Genomic DNA, 17,492 nt, shown 5'->3' on the forward strand with positions numbered 1-17,492 from the left:
TGGAAGTTTCCCTGTAGGAGGATCTTCTCGGTTTGGAAGAAAATTAAAATAAATGGCAGAGGTTTATAAAATAGATGAGTCTCCTATACCAGATGCTATGAAAGGAAGTTTTTATTTCAGCAATTTACTTTTTGAAAAAGGCAGCAAAACAAAATATGCAATTAAACCACATTAATTTGGGGAGGGGGGGGGCAACATTGAGAATTAGAAACAAATCACAGTTATCAGCAATTTTAAAAACACATCCCGCCACAGAGGTGGCAGGAATGGAATAGTTAGTTTCAAACCATGCCCAGTAACACTAGCATAATTCTCAGCCCTGCCTTCTAAAAAAAATAATGTTCAGGTATCACTGGTCCAGCTAAACAAGAATATTTCCACACTGGCAAGGTATGATAATTGCATAAAACTATTTTATGCAGCCCTCCGTTTGAACTGGTTTCTATGCTCATGGGTCAAGCCCGAAAAATAGTTTAGCAACAAATTCTGAAGTTGCTAAACAAGCATTTCTCTTGGCTATGCAATGAAAAAGACTGGACGTTGTCTAACTTTTTCTCCCCCTCACAACCCACAGTACCATTTGCTAGAAAGTCGTTGCAAAGACGACCTTTACTGTTAAGGTTCTTGCTCAATGACTCTGCTGGGAAAGATAGAAAGAGGAATCCTTTGCTTTTCTTTTAGCCCCTAAGAGCAGATTCAGCCTCTCCAACCTAATATTGCAGAATGCTACTCACATTTGCAAGAATTCCTCCATGCCAAACAGCACAAGTCGACAGAGAACATGAAACACAAACTGCACCGCACACAGACTCCCCAGACAAGTTCCAAACGGCTGAGCAGAGCCAGATTGTATAGTTGTTAAGTTTAAAAAAATATTTCTTGCATTTTGAGAACAAAGAAGTAGAGTGTTTGGTGCAAGTGTTCACCCTGGATCTAGTACGTCACTTGAAAAACCATCCGGAAGTTAACAGTCGCCACACAGCTTGCTTCATCTTCTGCAGTACATTAAGAATCCCTTCTTCAGTAATGCTGCTTTGTGCTTCACCGATGCATCAAGATACTACGGGTGTCATATCCCACAACTGTTAAAAAGATACAAATGTGGACAGTGAGAAGAGATTCAGGTGTGATTTACTGAATTATTTGTGGATAGTTCTAATAAGTCGACAGTCTAATAAGTCCCTCCCAATGAGGGACAGATAAACCTAAAGTAGGGTGGCATGGCCTCTTCACAAAAGTGATAGAAACTCAGATATACAAGCTAATTGCCAAATGCCACCTTAAACCTAGGCTGTAGTCACCACAACGGAATGTCTAGGCACCATTTCCCCCGAAATGGAATTACTCATTTCATTTTTATACCATTTTATATTTTGAATAAAAATCTCACATTAAAACATCAAGTAAAGCAATCCAGAATAAAACAAACTCAAACTTCAAGGAAAATAAAAGATCTTTCTCTAAGTGACATTTTACTTTCCCCATATGTATTTAACTACTTAATTTAGGGACGTGGGTGGCGCTGTGGTCTAAACCACAGAGCATAGGGCTTACCGATCAGAAGGTCGCCCCACGACAGGGTGAGCTCCCGTTGCTCGGTCCCTGCTGCTGCCAACCTAGCAGTTCGAAAGCACGTCAAAGTTCAAGTAGATAAATAGGTACTGCTCTGGCAGGAAGGTGTTTCCGTGCGCTGCTCTGGTTTTGCCAGAAGCAGCTTAGTTGTCATGCTGGCCAAATGACCCAGAAAAACTGTCTGCGGACAAACATCGGCTCCCTCAGCCAATAAAGCAAGATGAGTGCCGCAACCCCAGGGTCATCCGCGACTGGACTTAACGGTCAGGGGTCCCTTTGCTTTTACTTAATTTAAATAGCTGACCCATAGCAGAAGTACTGTAAGAAGCCAGTGTGGTATAGTGGTTAGTGTTGTACTAGGAACCAGGAGATCAGGGTTGAAAAATCCCCAACTCAGTCATGAAGCTCAGTGGGTGAGCTCTGACCTGTCACAGGGCCCTTGAAATTATAAATAGCAAAAAAAAGGTAACTCTGCCTTGTGATCTAGGGGGCATACCTATAAATCCCACCAGGCAATACTTACCTTAATAACTTTGTCTGTCCCAGATGTCAGGAGCCACCCTCGTGTTGCATCAAAGTGTACATGGACGACATTGTGTTTGCTGTCATGGAAAGTGGCTGTGGGAGCACGCCTGAGGGAAGAGCAAACAATGAGTGAAGCAGAAGCTCTGCTTTAGAAAGGGTGGTGGAATCTATTAGTAAGTTGATTTTTCATGTCTGCGTTGCTCTGAGGGAGCATCACTATGGACACATAATTCTTAAGGCTTGGAGAAGAGAATTTCCAACATTTCGTCTGTTGCAATATCAGTTTCCCACAGAAACTGGAATGTTTTGTCATGGATGGGTAGAAGGCAGGATAGGTAGACAACAAGGAAGGAGGGGAGAGGACCAGGGGTTGCTACTTACTCCTCATCTGTTATTGATTCGTAACAACTATCACAGACTCTCACATCAAATTCGAACCCCATCAGTGGAATGGAAGAGCGCTTTGAACTGCACTTGCCACATACTGCTTTCCCGCACTTCCGGCAGTGATGCTGAAATTAAAAACACAGCGAAGCACCACTTGGACGAGATGAAAGAACAAGGCCAGACGTATTTGTTTACATGTTATAGCTTATCCTACAAAAGGGAGTTACAAGGGTATTTTGTAAGATTTGTCAATCCGGATCAAGAATTAGCAACCTATTCTGGAGAGGAGGAAAAAGGTGAAATTGTTTATAGCTCCAACTCTTATCTAGACCAGCATTTCATAACATAAAGCCACGATTTCTGTAAGAGACATTGCCTGCCTTAAAAAAAAACACTTTCCCCCCCTAGACTGTAATCCTATCTCAACATAGGATCAAGTGGCCTCGAAAGCCAGCAAAATGAAAATCTATGGCAAAACAGTTCCCAAAACCTTCCAATTATGACAATCGCATTTGACTTACAACTGCAGCCTTCTCATTTATTTGAATGCTTCAACCCTAACAAACAACTCATTATTGGTGGTAATAATATATTGATAATAAGTTTACCTACAGGCTTGCATGCTAAGTAACATGAGCAGAAGGCAAATAAAACGTGTGTTTAAGTTTGAACAATGGATGATTTCACCTCTCCCCAGCAGCTCCCCACACAGCTGAGCAAAGCCCTTCAAAGCGCAAGGTATTCTATGATCCCCCTGATACCCCCTTCTTGATGACATCCACATTTTATGTACAGGGAGAAGGGCCCACCCATGAGGCAAAGCGAGGCAACCAACTCAGGATCCACAGCGGCAGCAGATCCCAATGAAGATCTTAATCCACCAGGGAAGAGGGGCACCATTTTGTGGTTCACCTTAGGTGCCAATATGTCTTGGGCTGGCCCTAACATGGAGGAACTGAGAAATCCACCACAAACACCTGGGTTTGAAAATATTAATTATTTCAGTGGGAAAGGTCCTCATCTACACCAGTTCCATTTTAACTAATTTGTACAGATTCATTTCCATCGGCTTCTTTTTGCAAACCTTGGATTTCACTCAAGCCTAGTGATGCTCTCTTCTTGGCTGTTTGGGCTATATAAGGATCCACATTAGGTGAATGAGTTCACCATTTAATGTAGACAGGAGACTGATCAAGTGAAAACAGGAGTGTGCCTTCAATTATTTAAGGAGCAGCATACCACATACCTGTCTAAGGCCTATTTTCTTGCAATCCCACATTTGTTTGAAGTTCCAGAAGAACGGCTGATCACACTTTTGACAAGAGTCGCTATCCAGCCATTCAGGCGTCTAATGCAAGAATGAAATGGAAAAAGCATCAAGTCCAGCGGCAAGAGGATTCTATATACAGATCAAAACTGTAACAGGATTAGGGCCTCTTACGACGTCCAGGCTAACACTCCACTATGGGGTTGCTTCTACTGTGCAGGCAAGAAATTCCACATTAAAGTACTTCATGCAAGTTAGCAAATTTTATACATATTTTCTTATTTTGCAGAGTTTACCTGCACGGCCTGATAGGAAAGACGTTACAGGGCAAACATGGTTTCCCAACACTGTGATTACTAATGACAGGGGAGCACTAGTGGGCAGGAAAGGATATTTTAATGCTTTGCATTCCTTGTCCATTTCTCCATGAAACCTTCCCCCAGCATGCTCTGAGAACAGAACATAAGCTAACAAGAGAAAAACTGGCTTGGCGAAGGGCTGGTAGCATTAAGCATTTCCTTTCCAACCTGTAATTTCTCTTCTGTCAAGTGACTTTTTACCCCACACATTACTCTTAACCAGCAAACATCTCTTTTGCCAGGATAATATATAGTCTCACCCGAGTTGAGAGTGGTGTGGCTGAATTAAATGCATTTAATTATAAGCAAATCTCAGAGTTCCTGATCCTGAAAAGCGGTTTCCCATCAGAGTGAGACACACTCAGCTTCACAAAAGGCCACTTTTAATAAACTTAAATCTGGTTAAGGGCATCAAATCTCGCCACAGACAGAGTGCCAACAAAAAGAAACCCTTTGAAATCCTAAGCCCCATTCTCGCCTTCATTTCATTTTCACACTGAATGCAGAGAGGGAGGGCCACCTCATTAGCTGACCCAGTCCCTGCATGTTCAGCTGGCAATAAGAATGGGCCGCATGTGTACATGTGTACAGGGTCTCACTTGTGCACATTGGGAAACCAGCACATGTCAAAGTTCCCGGTCATGCATATAGATGTTAGGACCCATTCTGCCCTTTTGCGTGACCTGCTTGGGGTCAGGGATGAGGCCACTGGCCACAATACTACTACTCCATTTGGTCAGTCTGAGCATGAAACGAGAGAGTATACAGAGATACTGCTTTCCTCCGTCTACTGCCTAAAAGGAAAATACCTTATATTTGGATACAAACTGGACCAGCTCCCCGTGCCCTGGTTCAACACATCTGTGCAGAATAGCTGGTCTTTTACATCGGAATCTTTGCTTGCTGACAGCCTGACCCATCTGTAAGCCCATTTCAAGCTGACTATCAGTGTTTTAAGGAAGGCTAAAAGAATCCTGCTGTCAGGGGTGGGGAATTTCAGGCCTGGGGGCTGAACGTGGTACTCCTGGCCACTCACTATCTGACCTTATATCTGAGGAATACTGCTTAGGCCACATCCCCTCTCTCCTGGCTGTATCCTTCAGCAAATCTGCTCTGTGCCCTCCATAAGCGCTTTCCCCAGGATGGACTGTGTACTTTAAGTGCGGTAATGTCTCCTGCTCACCTGGGTGGAAGTTGGATAGAGACAGAGACTGTGTACACAGGTACGTACATAGGGAGACAGAAACCTCTGACGTGGGGTTGGAAGGTAGCACACTGAACAGGTCTGTTGCTCCGTCCACTTTTACTTCTAGTCACACCCATTTTTACTTCTGGCCCTCCAGAGGTTGCTCATAAGGGAACGCAGCCTTCAAGATGAAGGTTTTCCCCACCCCTGAGATATAGGGACACACGAGACAGAAAATCTACACCTGGACACTGGACTCAAGTGCCACCTGTTCATTACCAAGTGCATCTGCATAATCGTGAGACATGGCTTTGAAAAATAGGCACAGAGATTTTTTTTAAAAATCCAAGCGCCAGGTTCTATACAGATTGAATTAAAATTTAACAGAAGTAGTCATTCCAGTCCAGTGACTGTGTATGTCTAGGATTATAGACCGTAACTGCAATGCCCTGCAAAGCATTGTCCTGTCCAACAGGTACTAGTTCTGTCATCCTTAATGGTGCAAGACTGGAATGACATGTACAACTCAGCAGGGAAGTAATTCAGGGCAAAACAGAAACTTGCCGTTTGTGTGAGGCAAAACAAAACCTTTGTTTTTCTAACTACAGCAGCAGAACTTTCCACAGGTTGGAAACTAGCCTGTAGCAGATATTAAGAGCCTTTTCCACCTGCTTTTTCAAAACAAGGAACGTGATCTATTGTTAGAAACCCAGTGGGGACTTAATATTCCCAGAAATGGATCTGCAGATCAAGCCAGCACCAGGTTAAGACTGTTTGGGGATTTTGATTCATCTGTGATCTGTTTTTTGAATATAGGAGGTTCTTTTTAGTTTTATTGCCTCTTGTTAGTGTATGCCACCATGGCTCTATCTAAAGTGCAGGAAACAAATTTTGGAAATAAATACATGGCTGACATTTTTTAGATGAAAGAGCCATTTTCCAATTACTGGCTCTAGCCTTTGTTCAAAGCAAGCTTGCTTAACCCGGTTAAATATTGCTTACAACTTGCCCCACCCCAGGTTCAAAACATAGCTGAGCAGAAAGGTCTGCCGCAAATCTGTATCAGGCAATACTATAATAACAATAGAGAAATTCTGAAGAGTAACTGCACTTAATGTTTCGAGACTGGAAATTCATGTCTGTAATAGGCAAGGCATTCTACAAAGAAACTCATTCCTAGGAAGAAATATGTACAAATTCCTAGAACTGCCTATGTTTAAGACACTAACTGACCCACAAGGCCTTTTGTTCAAAATCACTTGAGTGCAGCAACAGAGGGATTTATAAAAATTAGGCATGATCCTGAGATACAACTTTCTTCCTCTCATACTACTAAATTTTGGGATTACCCAACGAGCTGTCGGTAGAGCATGAGACTCTTAAACTCATGGTTGTGAGTTCAAGTCCCTTGTTGGGTGAAATTCCCGCGTTGCAGGGGGCGGGACTAGATGACCCCGTGGTCCCTTCCAACTCTAAAAATTCTGTGATTGGCAGTAGTTGCAAAACAGGTAAGCACTTCTTCACTGAGTTGATAATTAACTTTTGAAATCTGATGCCCCAAGATGTGATGTGGGCCACTGGCTTGGATGACTTTATAAGGGGATTAGATAAATTCAGTGAGGATGGGTGTATCAGCAGCTATTAGCCATAATCACTAAAATGAACCCTCCATATTCAGAAGATGTCTACAAAAACATCTCTCCCTCCCTGCACAATGTGTCACACCTACAACCCTTAAGTAATGCCCATTTAATGCTAAAAATATCAGTGGATAAACAGATGTACCTAATAGAAAAAAGTGCCATATGAACCCAAGTTGTGATTAAGTTCAAAGAGAGACGTTTGGGAAAACTGGCCTTCAGTGTACTCTCAAAAATATTCAATACTGAAAAAGCTGTCATTTCCCTGACCAGATAAAGGAGAAGAACTGAGTATTCACCTCCTGCCTCTCAACATCCATATTCCAGACGACGATTCCTCCATCTGCTCCACAAGAGATAAGCTGCCGTGTGTGATGGGCATAGAAGAGTGACTGAACTTTATCACTGCAGTAAATATACCAAAAAAAAAAAAAGTTAGAAGACAATTGATGAGTAGGAAACAGCAATTTGAACGTGCCAATTTCCCTCTGTGTCAAAGAAACACATTCATATGCTTGGAATAGGTCAGATTCTGCAGAGCAGAAAGCCCAGTTGTGCAGAAGAAATTCCAAGCCTGCATCTAATCCTACTCCCGTTATTTAAAAAATAAATTCCTTCAGTGAGACGCCTGACCTAGTCTTCATAGCATCAAATACATATTTTGATACCCGCATCACATCCTGTGAGGAAGCTCTGAATGGTATCTACAAGGACTCTCATGTGGGGTTCTCAAAGGATTGTTGTGAAGATAAAATTGCATAAATCAGGCCAAGCTGCTAACTAAATCATCCAGCAAGTTTCAGCACTGATCTAAACCCTGCCCTCTATTCCGAATTAAATGGAATCCACTGCAACCCACTGCACCTCATGTTGGTTTAAAATTTGGAGGAGTGAGAATTCTGAAGGCTATCTGCACTTGGGTTAACATGTCAGATCAGGAAGCGTGAATTAGATGGGTTCACATTGTAATTCAAAATTCTCACTCCAAATTTTTGCAATGCAGTTCTCCACCCAAAATAAGTACCATATTTTTCACTCTATAAGACGCACTAGACCACAAGACGCACCTAGTTTTTGGAGGAGGAAAACAAGAAAAAAAATATTCTGAATCTCAGAAGCCAGAATAGCAAGAGGAATCGCTATGCAGCGATCTCTCTTGCTGTTCTGGCTTCTGGGATAGCTGACCAGCCTGCATTCGCTCCATGAGAGACACACACATTTCCCCTTACTTTTTAGGAGGGAAAAAGTGAGTCTTATAGAGCATATAATATGGTACAAAATGGGTCATTATTATCAGGGGAAAGTGCTTGCAAAATTGTGTACGTTAGACAAAATGTCATACAAAAATACATGTTAAGTTTTCCTGCAAACTTTTTAAGAATTGCAGAATGATGTGTAGCTGGTGTGAATTCTGCAAGAAATGAGAAACTGAGATGCCCAAACTGACAGATTCATCCAACCCTACTCAACGTGTGTGTGTGTGTGTGTTTTAAGTTTGTTTTTGGGATAACCAGGTTGCCTGTCAATCAGAACAAAATCAGCCACAGTGTGAGAAAGGCCAAGAGGATGCAAAGAGTAGCAGCAGTAGTTTTTAGGAGTGCTTTTAATTGGCTCTTTACTCCAGGGGAATGGGAAACCTGTAGCTCCAACTCCCATCAACACCAGTGAGTATGCTCAACACCCAGGGACAACAGGCGTTGTGATCCAACACCTTCTGGAGTGTCACAGATTAGCCATCCCTACTTTATACTTTGGAGGGACACGGGTGGCGCTGTGGGTTAAACCACAGTGCCTAGGACTTGCCGATCAGAAGGTTGGCGGTTCGAATCCCCGTGACGGGGTGAGCTCCCGTTACTCGGTCCCTGCTCCTGCCAACCTCGCAGTTCGAAAGGACAAAAAGTGCAAGTAGATAAATAGGTACTACTCCGGCGGGAAGATAAATGCCGTTTCTGTGCGCTGCTCTGGTTCGCCAGAAGCGGCTTAGTCATGCTGGCAACATGACCCGGAAGCTGAACGCCGGCTCCCTCGGCCAATAAAGCGAGATGAGCGCCACAACCCCAGAGTCGGTCACGACTGGACCTAATGGTCAGGGGTCCCTTTACCTTTACTTTATACTTTACTTGCTAGAAACCAGTTTTTTTAGAGCGTGTGGGCTGATTTGAAGGTTCCTGAATTTTATTCTGAAAACTTCATTATATCCACAATTCTGAGTGAGAGATATCTGCCTGAATAAAAGCAGGCACGTTCTGTGGACGAGATATATCTGGAAGGGCAAAGCATTTGATCCGCGCATTGTACTTGTGTCCTTGCAGTTCAATGGCTGTTCCTTTTCTTCCTCCGATGTCCCACATAATAATGGAATGATCAGAACTGCCGGAGAACAAGACACGCTGCACAGGATCCCAACAGAGGGCAGTGATTCCACCTGGAAATATTAGGACAGGGAAGAGGGGAAGGGGGAAAAGAGAGGATTTTTACTATTGAAATACAGGAGCTTATGTAAACTGCCAGATCATCATCAAGTAGTTAAGGATTTGTCTGCATTTGCTTTAAATCTTTTAAGAGTCTGGGAATTGGCTGGCAGCATTAACACTACAGATGATAGACATGCACAGGCTTACACTAACCTGGGGTACTGATGAGGAATTCCTCCTTTTCCTGAACTTCACTTTTCTCACCCAATTATGACAAACCTGAGCTTCCAGCATCAGTTAGAAGAATGCACTACTCTATCTGTACTGTCATCAAACTGGGGCAGCCTGCTTGTGTACATCCTCTCTTTGAGCAGACCTGCTCTTTATGTAGCACAACTATCAAAGCAATGGATGTCTTTTGCATGCGAAAGCTGCTGTGCAATCCCTCGGTGACAGTACAGCTTTGTGAACCACCACTTGTGCTTTGCGAACTCTGAAACTTATTGAACTAACGTTTCGTTGGACCTCTCTGCGTTTACAAAATGCTGCTCAAGCTGTATGGCCCTGTAAACCTTCAATAAATTTCAAGCATCCGCAACAGCAAGAAAAAACGTATTGTGAAGATTGAAGCAACTCCCACAGCCTGAGGCGTAGCGTGGGGGGAACACACAAGACACCACACCACGGGGGTGGCACTTATCGTGGGGCTTTGCCTGCACCGTGCCTGAGCCACGCATCTCTGCTGGGAGTGACGCGGTGGCTCGGGCACCTGCAGGCTCTGAGCTGCCCGAAACGGCAGCATGGGTCTTGCACAGCTGAGGGGGAGGCAGCAGCGGACTCCATGGGTGGCTCGCCCTGGTGCAGGGCACACATGCCTCCTCGGGTGCTAGCTACGCCGCTGCCCACAGCTAAGAGGCAGATTCCTCGCCACTTGCATGGCGTTCCCCATTAGTATTCATACATAGCAATCCCAAGGGACTAAACATGCACCGAGTCATACCTGTATGTCCCCTAAAAGTTGTGATCAGGTTGCTGTTTTCTTGCTCCAGTTTCAGGATGGTCACTTGCCCAGAATGATCGCCGATAAAAACATGCCGGGTCTCCATATCAAATCTGGCGAGGAAGAAACTCAGGAATCTAACAAAGTTCCAACTTTGAAAAAGTGTGTGTGTTGCTACCTTTTTGAATGACTTTGCACAGCAATCCCCAAAGGACTACGGTTGCACCTCAGGGCTGCTGGGCAAGAGGCAACATCCGTACAACTCATCTGGCAAGCGCTTGAGCACAGCAGCACACAGCACATGCTCACAACTCACAGTCTGGCTTACATTGCTCAACCTCAACAAGATCATGGTCCCTGGAAAGGGATGCTTTTCATTATGTGTCTGTGCTTGCCAGAAAACACCTGGGCAATGGAAGCTTTAAGTCTCATGCACGAGGGGAAAGGACTACTATACTATGGATCTATTCATGTTTTTCATAGAATCATAGAGTTGGAAGAGACCACAAGGGCCATCGAGTCCAACCCCCTGCCAAGCAGGAAACACCATCAGAGCACTCCTGATATATGGTTGTCAAGCCTCTGCTTAAAGACCTCCAAAGTAGGAGACTCCACCACACTCCTTGGCAGCAAATTCCACTGTCAAACAGCTCTTACTGTCAGGAAGTTCTTCCTAATGTTTAGGTGGAATCTTCTTTCTTGTAGTTTGGATCCATTGCTCCGTGTCCGCTTCTCTGGAGCAGCAGAAAACAACCTTTCTCCCTCCTCTATGTGACAGCAAATTCATTTTCTATGACAGCAAATTCATTTTCAGTGACAGCAAATTCATTTTCAGTGACAGCAAATTCATTTTCTATGTGGCACCAACAAATTACTGCCTTGGTAATAACGTCTGTCTTTACAGAACACGCTACTGGAGGCATTCATTCATTCAAATGCACACAGGTACACATTTCTACTAGTTAACCCCAGCAGCAAGCAACACACAAACCACAAATGGTAGTGTAAGTCAGCGCTTAAACCTCAGAATGTTAATTAACCACAACCAACCACAAACATGAAATCTTGCTGCCCAGATTTGCATCCCTAATTCATGCTATGCTTTTTGTTTCCCTGAGATGTTAAAGCGACTTGAAATTAATAACTTGGAAAGTGGTTAAGGGATTGCTTTTTGAGAAAAAAGGTTATTTAAGAAAAGCTTTGGATTCCCTTAATGGCACAAGATCAAATTATTTGCTGTTTATACTGCTTATATGTTGTGACCTGCTGCAAGGCTCAGTTTACTTTCGGCAGCTCTTTTTGGCATCCAAGTCACTTTTACAAATTCTATGCTCACCATTTTTGGAGCACAACAAGGTTATGAAAATGTAAACTCTGAAAGCTCTTTTAAATCCTTAAGAATTAAAGCAAAACACACACACAGCCAAAAAAAAAGGCGACTTAGAGATGCCACAATTACTGTAAAGGATACTGGAGTCCACAGGCACCTGCACTAATGCGGTAACTGCCAAGTCGCTGCCCACTTTCTGAGCAATGCCATGTGAAATGCTTATCCTGTCCTATGCTCAGGATCCATTCCATCTCCAGGACAAACAGAACCATCAAAACCCTGCTCTGGTGAGCTGCAAAAGGAAAGAGGAAGAGAGGCATTAACATCTTGTGTGGGAGTTTCTCTATCTCTTTTCTCCATTTCCACCTCCCATCTTCCACTCCATCCTTAAAGGTAAAGGTAAAGGGGACCCCTGACCGTTAGGTCCAGTTGCGGACGACTCTGGGGTTGCAGCGCTCATCTTGCTTTATTGGCCGAGGGAGCCGGCGTACAGCTTCTGGGTCATGTGGCCAGCATGACTAAGCCGCTTCTGGCGAACCAGAGCAGCGCACGGAAACGCCGTTTACCTTCCCGCCGGAGCGGTACCTATTTATCTACTTGCACTTTGAGGTGCTTTCGACCTGCTAGGTTGGCAGGAGCAGGGACCGAGCAACGGGAGCTCATCCCGTTGCGGGGATTCGAACCGCTGATCTTCTGATCGGCAAGTCCTAGGCTCTGTGGTTTGGACCACAGTGCCACCTGCGCTATTCACATTTCTTCCATGCTACCCTAATCTGTGCTATTTTCATGTATTCTTTAATGCCATTAAAATGGGGTGGGAGGATCAGGCCTGGTGTAAGCCTGATTCAGCTAGAGAGAAGCAAAGTGTTGGTGGGTTTCTGCATGTTTGAGGTGCAGGGAGAAATAATAGTTGGCTGAACAGAGTACACGGCCCTAAAAATGTGCTGCAATTAAATGCAGTGTTTTGGATGTCATAAAAACACAACTGACCAGAAGAAGAGGCAGCAAAATGCCAGTGTGAGCTATTCCTGCTTTCAGTGACCACAGTTCTTTCACCAGGGGAGAGAGACCTGAGGTTCTCCAGATGTTGGATGATGGGACCGCAGCCCAGCAACATCTGGAAGGCCACAGGTTCCCCACCCCTGTTCAACACCAATAGGAGAGAACAAAGGGAACAGAAGCCTCTGCAAACGCTACCACATGCAATTAATTCATACCACATTTAAGATTCCAGAATTGTTACATCATCAGTTTTGTGGTTTGTTTGTTTTCTGGGTCCACCACAGCACAGTTAGCCATTTTATTTGCATTCTCCCCATTAAAAGCTGGGGGCAGGATTTATTCAAACAAACAATCATCCAATTGTTCAATCCAATTGTGTTATTTATTATTGCTGTTATTTATTAACCACCTTCTACAACCACCTTGCCTTAGGGCAATGTACACAATATGGTAATAACAACTAAAAAATGAATTAGAGTGCTGATTAATAATAATAATTTTTATTTATACCCCGCCCTTCCAAGCCAAGGCCGGGCTCAGAGCGGCTTACAAGCAATAATAAAAACAAGTTGAATGATTACAACTTAAAACAAAATTAAAATACAACATTAAAATATTGAAACATTAAAATATTAAAATGTAGCCTCCTCGCAGGAGCAGAAGGAAAAGAAAAAAGAAAGAGAGGGAGGGAATCAATTTGGCTCCAAGTCAAAGGCCAGGTGGAATAACTCTGTCTTACAGGCCCTGCGAAAGAAATCAGATCCTGCAGGGCCCTGGTCTCATGAGGCAGAGCGTTCCACCAGGCCGGAGCCAGTGTTGAAAAAGCCCTGGCTCTGGTTGAAGCTAATCTAACTTCCTTAGGGCCTGGGACCACTAGGGTGTTGCTATTTATGGACCTTAAGGTCCTCCGTGGGGCATACCGGGAGAGACAGTCCCGTAGGTATGAGGGTCCTAGGCCGTGAAGGGCTTTAAAGGTCAAAAGCAGCACCTTAAATCTGACCCTGTACTCTACCGGGAGCCAGTGCAGTTTGAAAAGCACTGGGTGAATATGCTCCCATGGCAGAGACTCCGTGAGGAGCCTCGCTGCAGCATTCTGCACCCGCTGGAGTTTCTGGGACAGCTTCAAGGGCAGCCCCGCATAGAGCGAATTACAGTAGTCAAGCCTGGAGATGACCGTCGCATGGATCACTGTGGCCAGATCACTGTGATTAGCCTTCTTCCTCTCATCAGCTCCATGTCACACAATGCTATTCGAGACGGCTTTTGTTAAAGAAACCACTGTTTTGAAACACCATGCTTTTGGATTCCCAAATGCTGGCGCTTTGACCAAAATGTTAGAAATGTGTGCGCTGCTGAGCACAAGAGAGCGCAAGTGGGAGAACTGTGGCAGCTGCAGCATGCAGAAGCCAGAGCACGGCTTAAGCACCCTGGGGAGGATAAAGAGAAGGCTGGAAAGAACTAAAGGATGTGGTGAGAAATTGGCTTTGATGAGAAAACTGGCTTCCTACAGTTGTAACAAGAGGTTGATTAAACACCTCCGCACGCTTTGAAAAACCAAATGCAAACTGCAAGCACAGTGTACAGACCAAACAGGTATAAAATTATGATGAAATCAGTGCTTTTTTTAAGGAGGCCAGAGCTGAGCAGCTCTAGGAGACCTTAAATATAAATGATCACCTTATAGCTTTGAGAACTACAGATTTAACTATCATTCAAGTTACACGTTCTTTGTGGACTCCAATGCACAAGGCTGCCTTTTTGAACTGCATAAAGCTTCCAGAACTATTTCCTGCTCTATTTAAAGAAGAGTTCAGCAATTCCTAAGGGATTTGCTATGGATCTGGGGGCCTGAAAGATGCCACACATAAGGAAGCGGCTGGGCTGATTTTGCTTTGTAAGCGACAAAACACGGAACAGAACAATAAACGAAATGTATAGAAACGTAATGTCATTCTTTAAATGCCTTTCACTCTGTCCCTGTGATTCTCCTGACAGTGTTTTGAGGTGTGGGTGGTCATTCTGATCCACATACAGCAAACTGCCCCTTCGTTTGGCCTCTGAATCTCATCTTCTGCAACCATGTGGTATCTGAAGAAGTGTGCATGCACACAAAAGCTTATACCCAGAACAAACTTAGTTGGTCCCTAATGTGGTATTGGACAATTTTTTAATTTTTTAATTTATTTTGACTGCATCAGACCAACACGGCTACCTACCTGAATGTGGTGGTTTTGTTACTATACTATGTTTTCACACAAAAGCAATAGGTCTGGGAAGTATACAACTCATTTCAAACTCACTTGATATTTTCAAAATGCATACTTGAAAAATGATCAAGTTCTCTTTAAAAAAAAAGAATTCATTTCAAAAAAATAAGCACAATAGCAGCCAAACTATTACTTCATAATCCATAATCTAACAGTGAAGAGGACAGAACAGATTAAAAGTTTTGGAGATGTTTTGGCTTGTTTGCAAAACCATTCTAAACTTTCCCAGAAAACAGTCTCAGGCCTGCCAGAAAAAAAGAGCTGATCTAAGTATTCATAAGCCTATGTGGTTTCTCATTTTGAAGGCCTTTGAGGCAAGATAAGATCAAAGTAAACCTCTTTTTTTTCTACAAGTAAGATTGCAACTCTTACCCTGGTAACTTTTAACTGGAGTCATCTTGTTGTAATCTTCTGATAAAATAAATTCCTGGAAAATAACAAAGTAGCCACTTTAGAATGTGAAGTATGGAAGTAGATATCTACAGAGTAGTTTGCAATGTAATGTTTCTTGTTAAAATCCAAGAATTTATCACTTTGTTCATTGCTCTGGATTGGAGTCGCATCTTTTTAGATCAACATGTAGAAAGTTAAGCTCATCAACTCCATCTGCCCAGTTAGCAATACAGAAGAGCTGTGTATGGGTATCACAGTTAGGGATGCATGGAACCTATATCCCTGGTCTGTCTTCTCTGCCTCTTCACACTCTGGGGATAGCTGTGGAAAGTCCAGTGTGGCTTGCATATCTTTGCTTTCCTCAATACACTTGTGGGCATGAAGCACTCCCTCCTTCCTCCATCCTCCAAAACAGCAGAGATGCATTACAGCAATGGGCTAGAAGCAGTGTGCATGTTTACTAGCCGCGGAAGGAAATTCATATTTCCACTGAGAACACATCAAGAGAGCCACCCTCAGATTCAGTTTCTGCTTCTCCCTGCCCGCCTTTTTGTCAGGTATATGGAATCATTTTATTTTATTTTCTTACAGGAAATATTTATAGGCTGCCTTCATAGAAATCATGCAAGATCATAATAATAATATAATAATAATAACTTATTATTTATACCCCGCCCATCTGGCTGGGTTTCCCCAGCCAATCTGGGCGGATTACAACCAAATATTAAAAACAATACAGCATCAAACATTAAAACCTTCACTAAACAGGGCTGCCTTCAGTTGTCTTTTAAAAGTAAAATTGTCTTTTAAAAGATCGCTTACACAACAGCTAAACATACAAGTGAACAGGGAAATAATTTGCACTGGCAGACACTGATTCTTTTTCCCCGACGGTAAGTCAGTCAGATATCCAGAACCTTGTGTCTGATTATAACAGCCCCCCAACTGGCAAGACAAACATATACATGTGCAAAGAACTATTGCCAAGAAATAGTGCTCCTTACTCGTGTCTCATTCTAATTCAACAGGAAGTTAACACTTCGGTGAAAGTGTACTGGCTCCTTTGAGCCCAAGGAAGCGAGACCTCTATGCCGCACTGATGTTACCGTTTCACAATACTGACAATGAGACTCATGAGTACTGTTCGTTCAGACCAAGCATCTGTGTCTTTAGGCAGGCATGTGATTTAGATTAAGAAGCAGAAGGGAAAGTTGTGCAAGGCAGCTTTGAGGAAGAAATCAAACGATTAACTAAATAGCGAGGACAAAACGAGGGGATGCCAGCAATGACAGGAAAATCATCGTTACCACCACCAAAATCCTATCCCCGTTTTTTTATTCTATAAAGTACTCAATAAGAAAGGTAAATGTGGGTATCTCAGAAACCCGGCTTAGCACAGATCTCAAAAAGATGACAAATTTACATGAAGGTAGCACTGCCTCCATTTCTTCCCCTTCTGTTTGCCAGGTCCCATCACCTCCTGGCAAATCGAAGGGGAAGAAATGGAGGCAGTGAGAGATTTTACTTTCTTGGGCTCCATGATCACTGCAGATGGTGACAGCAGTCACGAAATTAAAAGACGCCTGCTTCTTGGGAGAAAGGCGATGGCAAACCTAGACAGCATCTTAAAAAGCAGAGACATCACCTTGCCGTCAAAGGTCCGTATAGTTAAAGCTATGGTTTTCCCAGTAGTGATGCATGGAAGTGAGAGCTGGATCATAAAGAAGGCTGATCGCCGAAGAATTGATGCTTTTGAATTATGGTGTTGGAGGAGAATCTTGAGAGTCCCATGGACTGCAAGAAGATCAAACCTATCCATTCTTAAGGAAATCAGCCCTGAGTGCTCACTGGAAGGACAGATCCTAAAGCTTAGGCTACAATACATTGGCCACCTCATGAGAAGAGAAGACTCCCTGGAAAAGACCCTGATGCTGGGAAAGATGGAGGGCACAAGGAGAAGGGGACGACAGAGGACGAGATGGTTGGACAGTGTTCTCGAAGCTACCAGCATGAATTTGACCAAACTGCGGGAGGCAGTGGAAGACAGAAGTGCCTGGCGTGCTCTGGTCCAGGGGGTCATGAAGAGTCGGACATGACTAAACGACTAAACAACAAGAAGCACAAAGTCATGAGAAGAAACTGAAAATCTG

The 17,492-nt window shown here is 43.5% G+C and overlaps 1 protein-coding gene across 1 annotated transcript in view; it reads right to left on the reverse strand.

Annotated features, from left to right (window-relative positions):
• Positions 1-93: 93 nt before the first annotated feature.
• Positions 94-17,492, reverse strand: part of WDFY2 (WD repeat and FYVE domain containing 2) — a 42,503-nt gene continuing 25,104 nt past the window's right edge. Inside the window, exons 4-12 of the mRNA XM_083495264.1 lie at positions 15,322-15,376; positions 11,822-11,972; positions 10,351-10,463; positions 9,235-9,361; positions 7,236-7,341; positions 3,731-3,832; positions 2,479-2,609; positions 2,096-2,204; positions 94-1,082 (exon numbers count right to left, since the gene is read on the reverse strand). Coding sequence (XP_083351390.1) covers positions 1,053-1,082; positions 2,096-2,204; positions 2,479-2,609; positions 3,731-3,832; positions 7,236-7,341; positions 9,235-9,361; positions 10,351-10,463; positions 11,822-11,972; positions 15,322-15,376 — 924 coding nt within the window. The 3' untranslated portion in view covers positions 94-1,052. The remainder of the gene's footprint in view (positions 1,083-2,095; positions 2,205-2,478; positions 2,610-3,730; positions 3,833-7,235; positions 7,342-9,234; positions 9,362-10,350; positions 10,464-11,821; positions 11,973-15,321; positions 15,377-17,492) is intronic.

This window comes from Podarcis liolepis, assembly GCF_965112155.1.
Source record: "Podarcis liolepis genome assembly, chromosome: 3".
Lineage (NCBI taxonomy): Eukaryota > Metazoa > Chordata > Lepidosauria > Squamata > Lacertidae > Podarcis > Podarcis liolepis.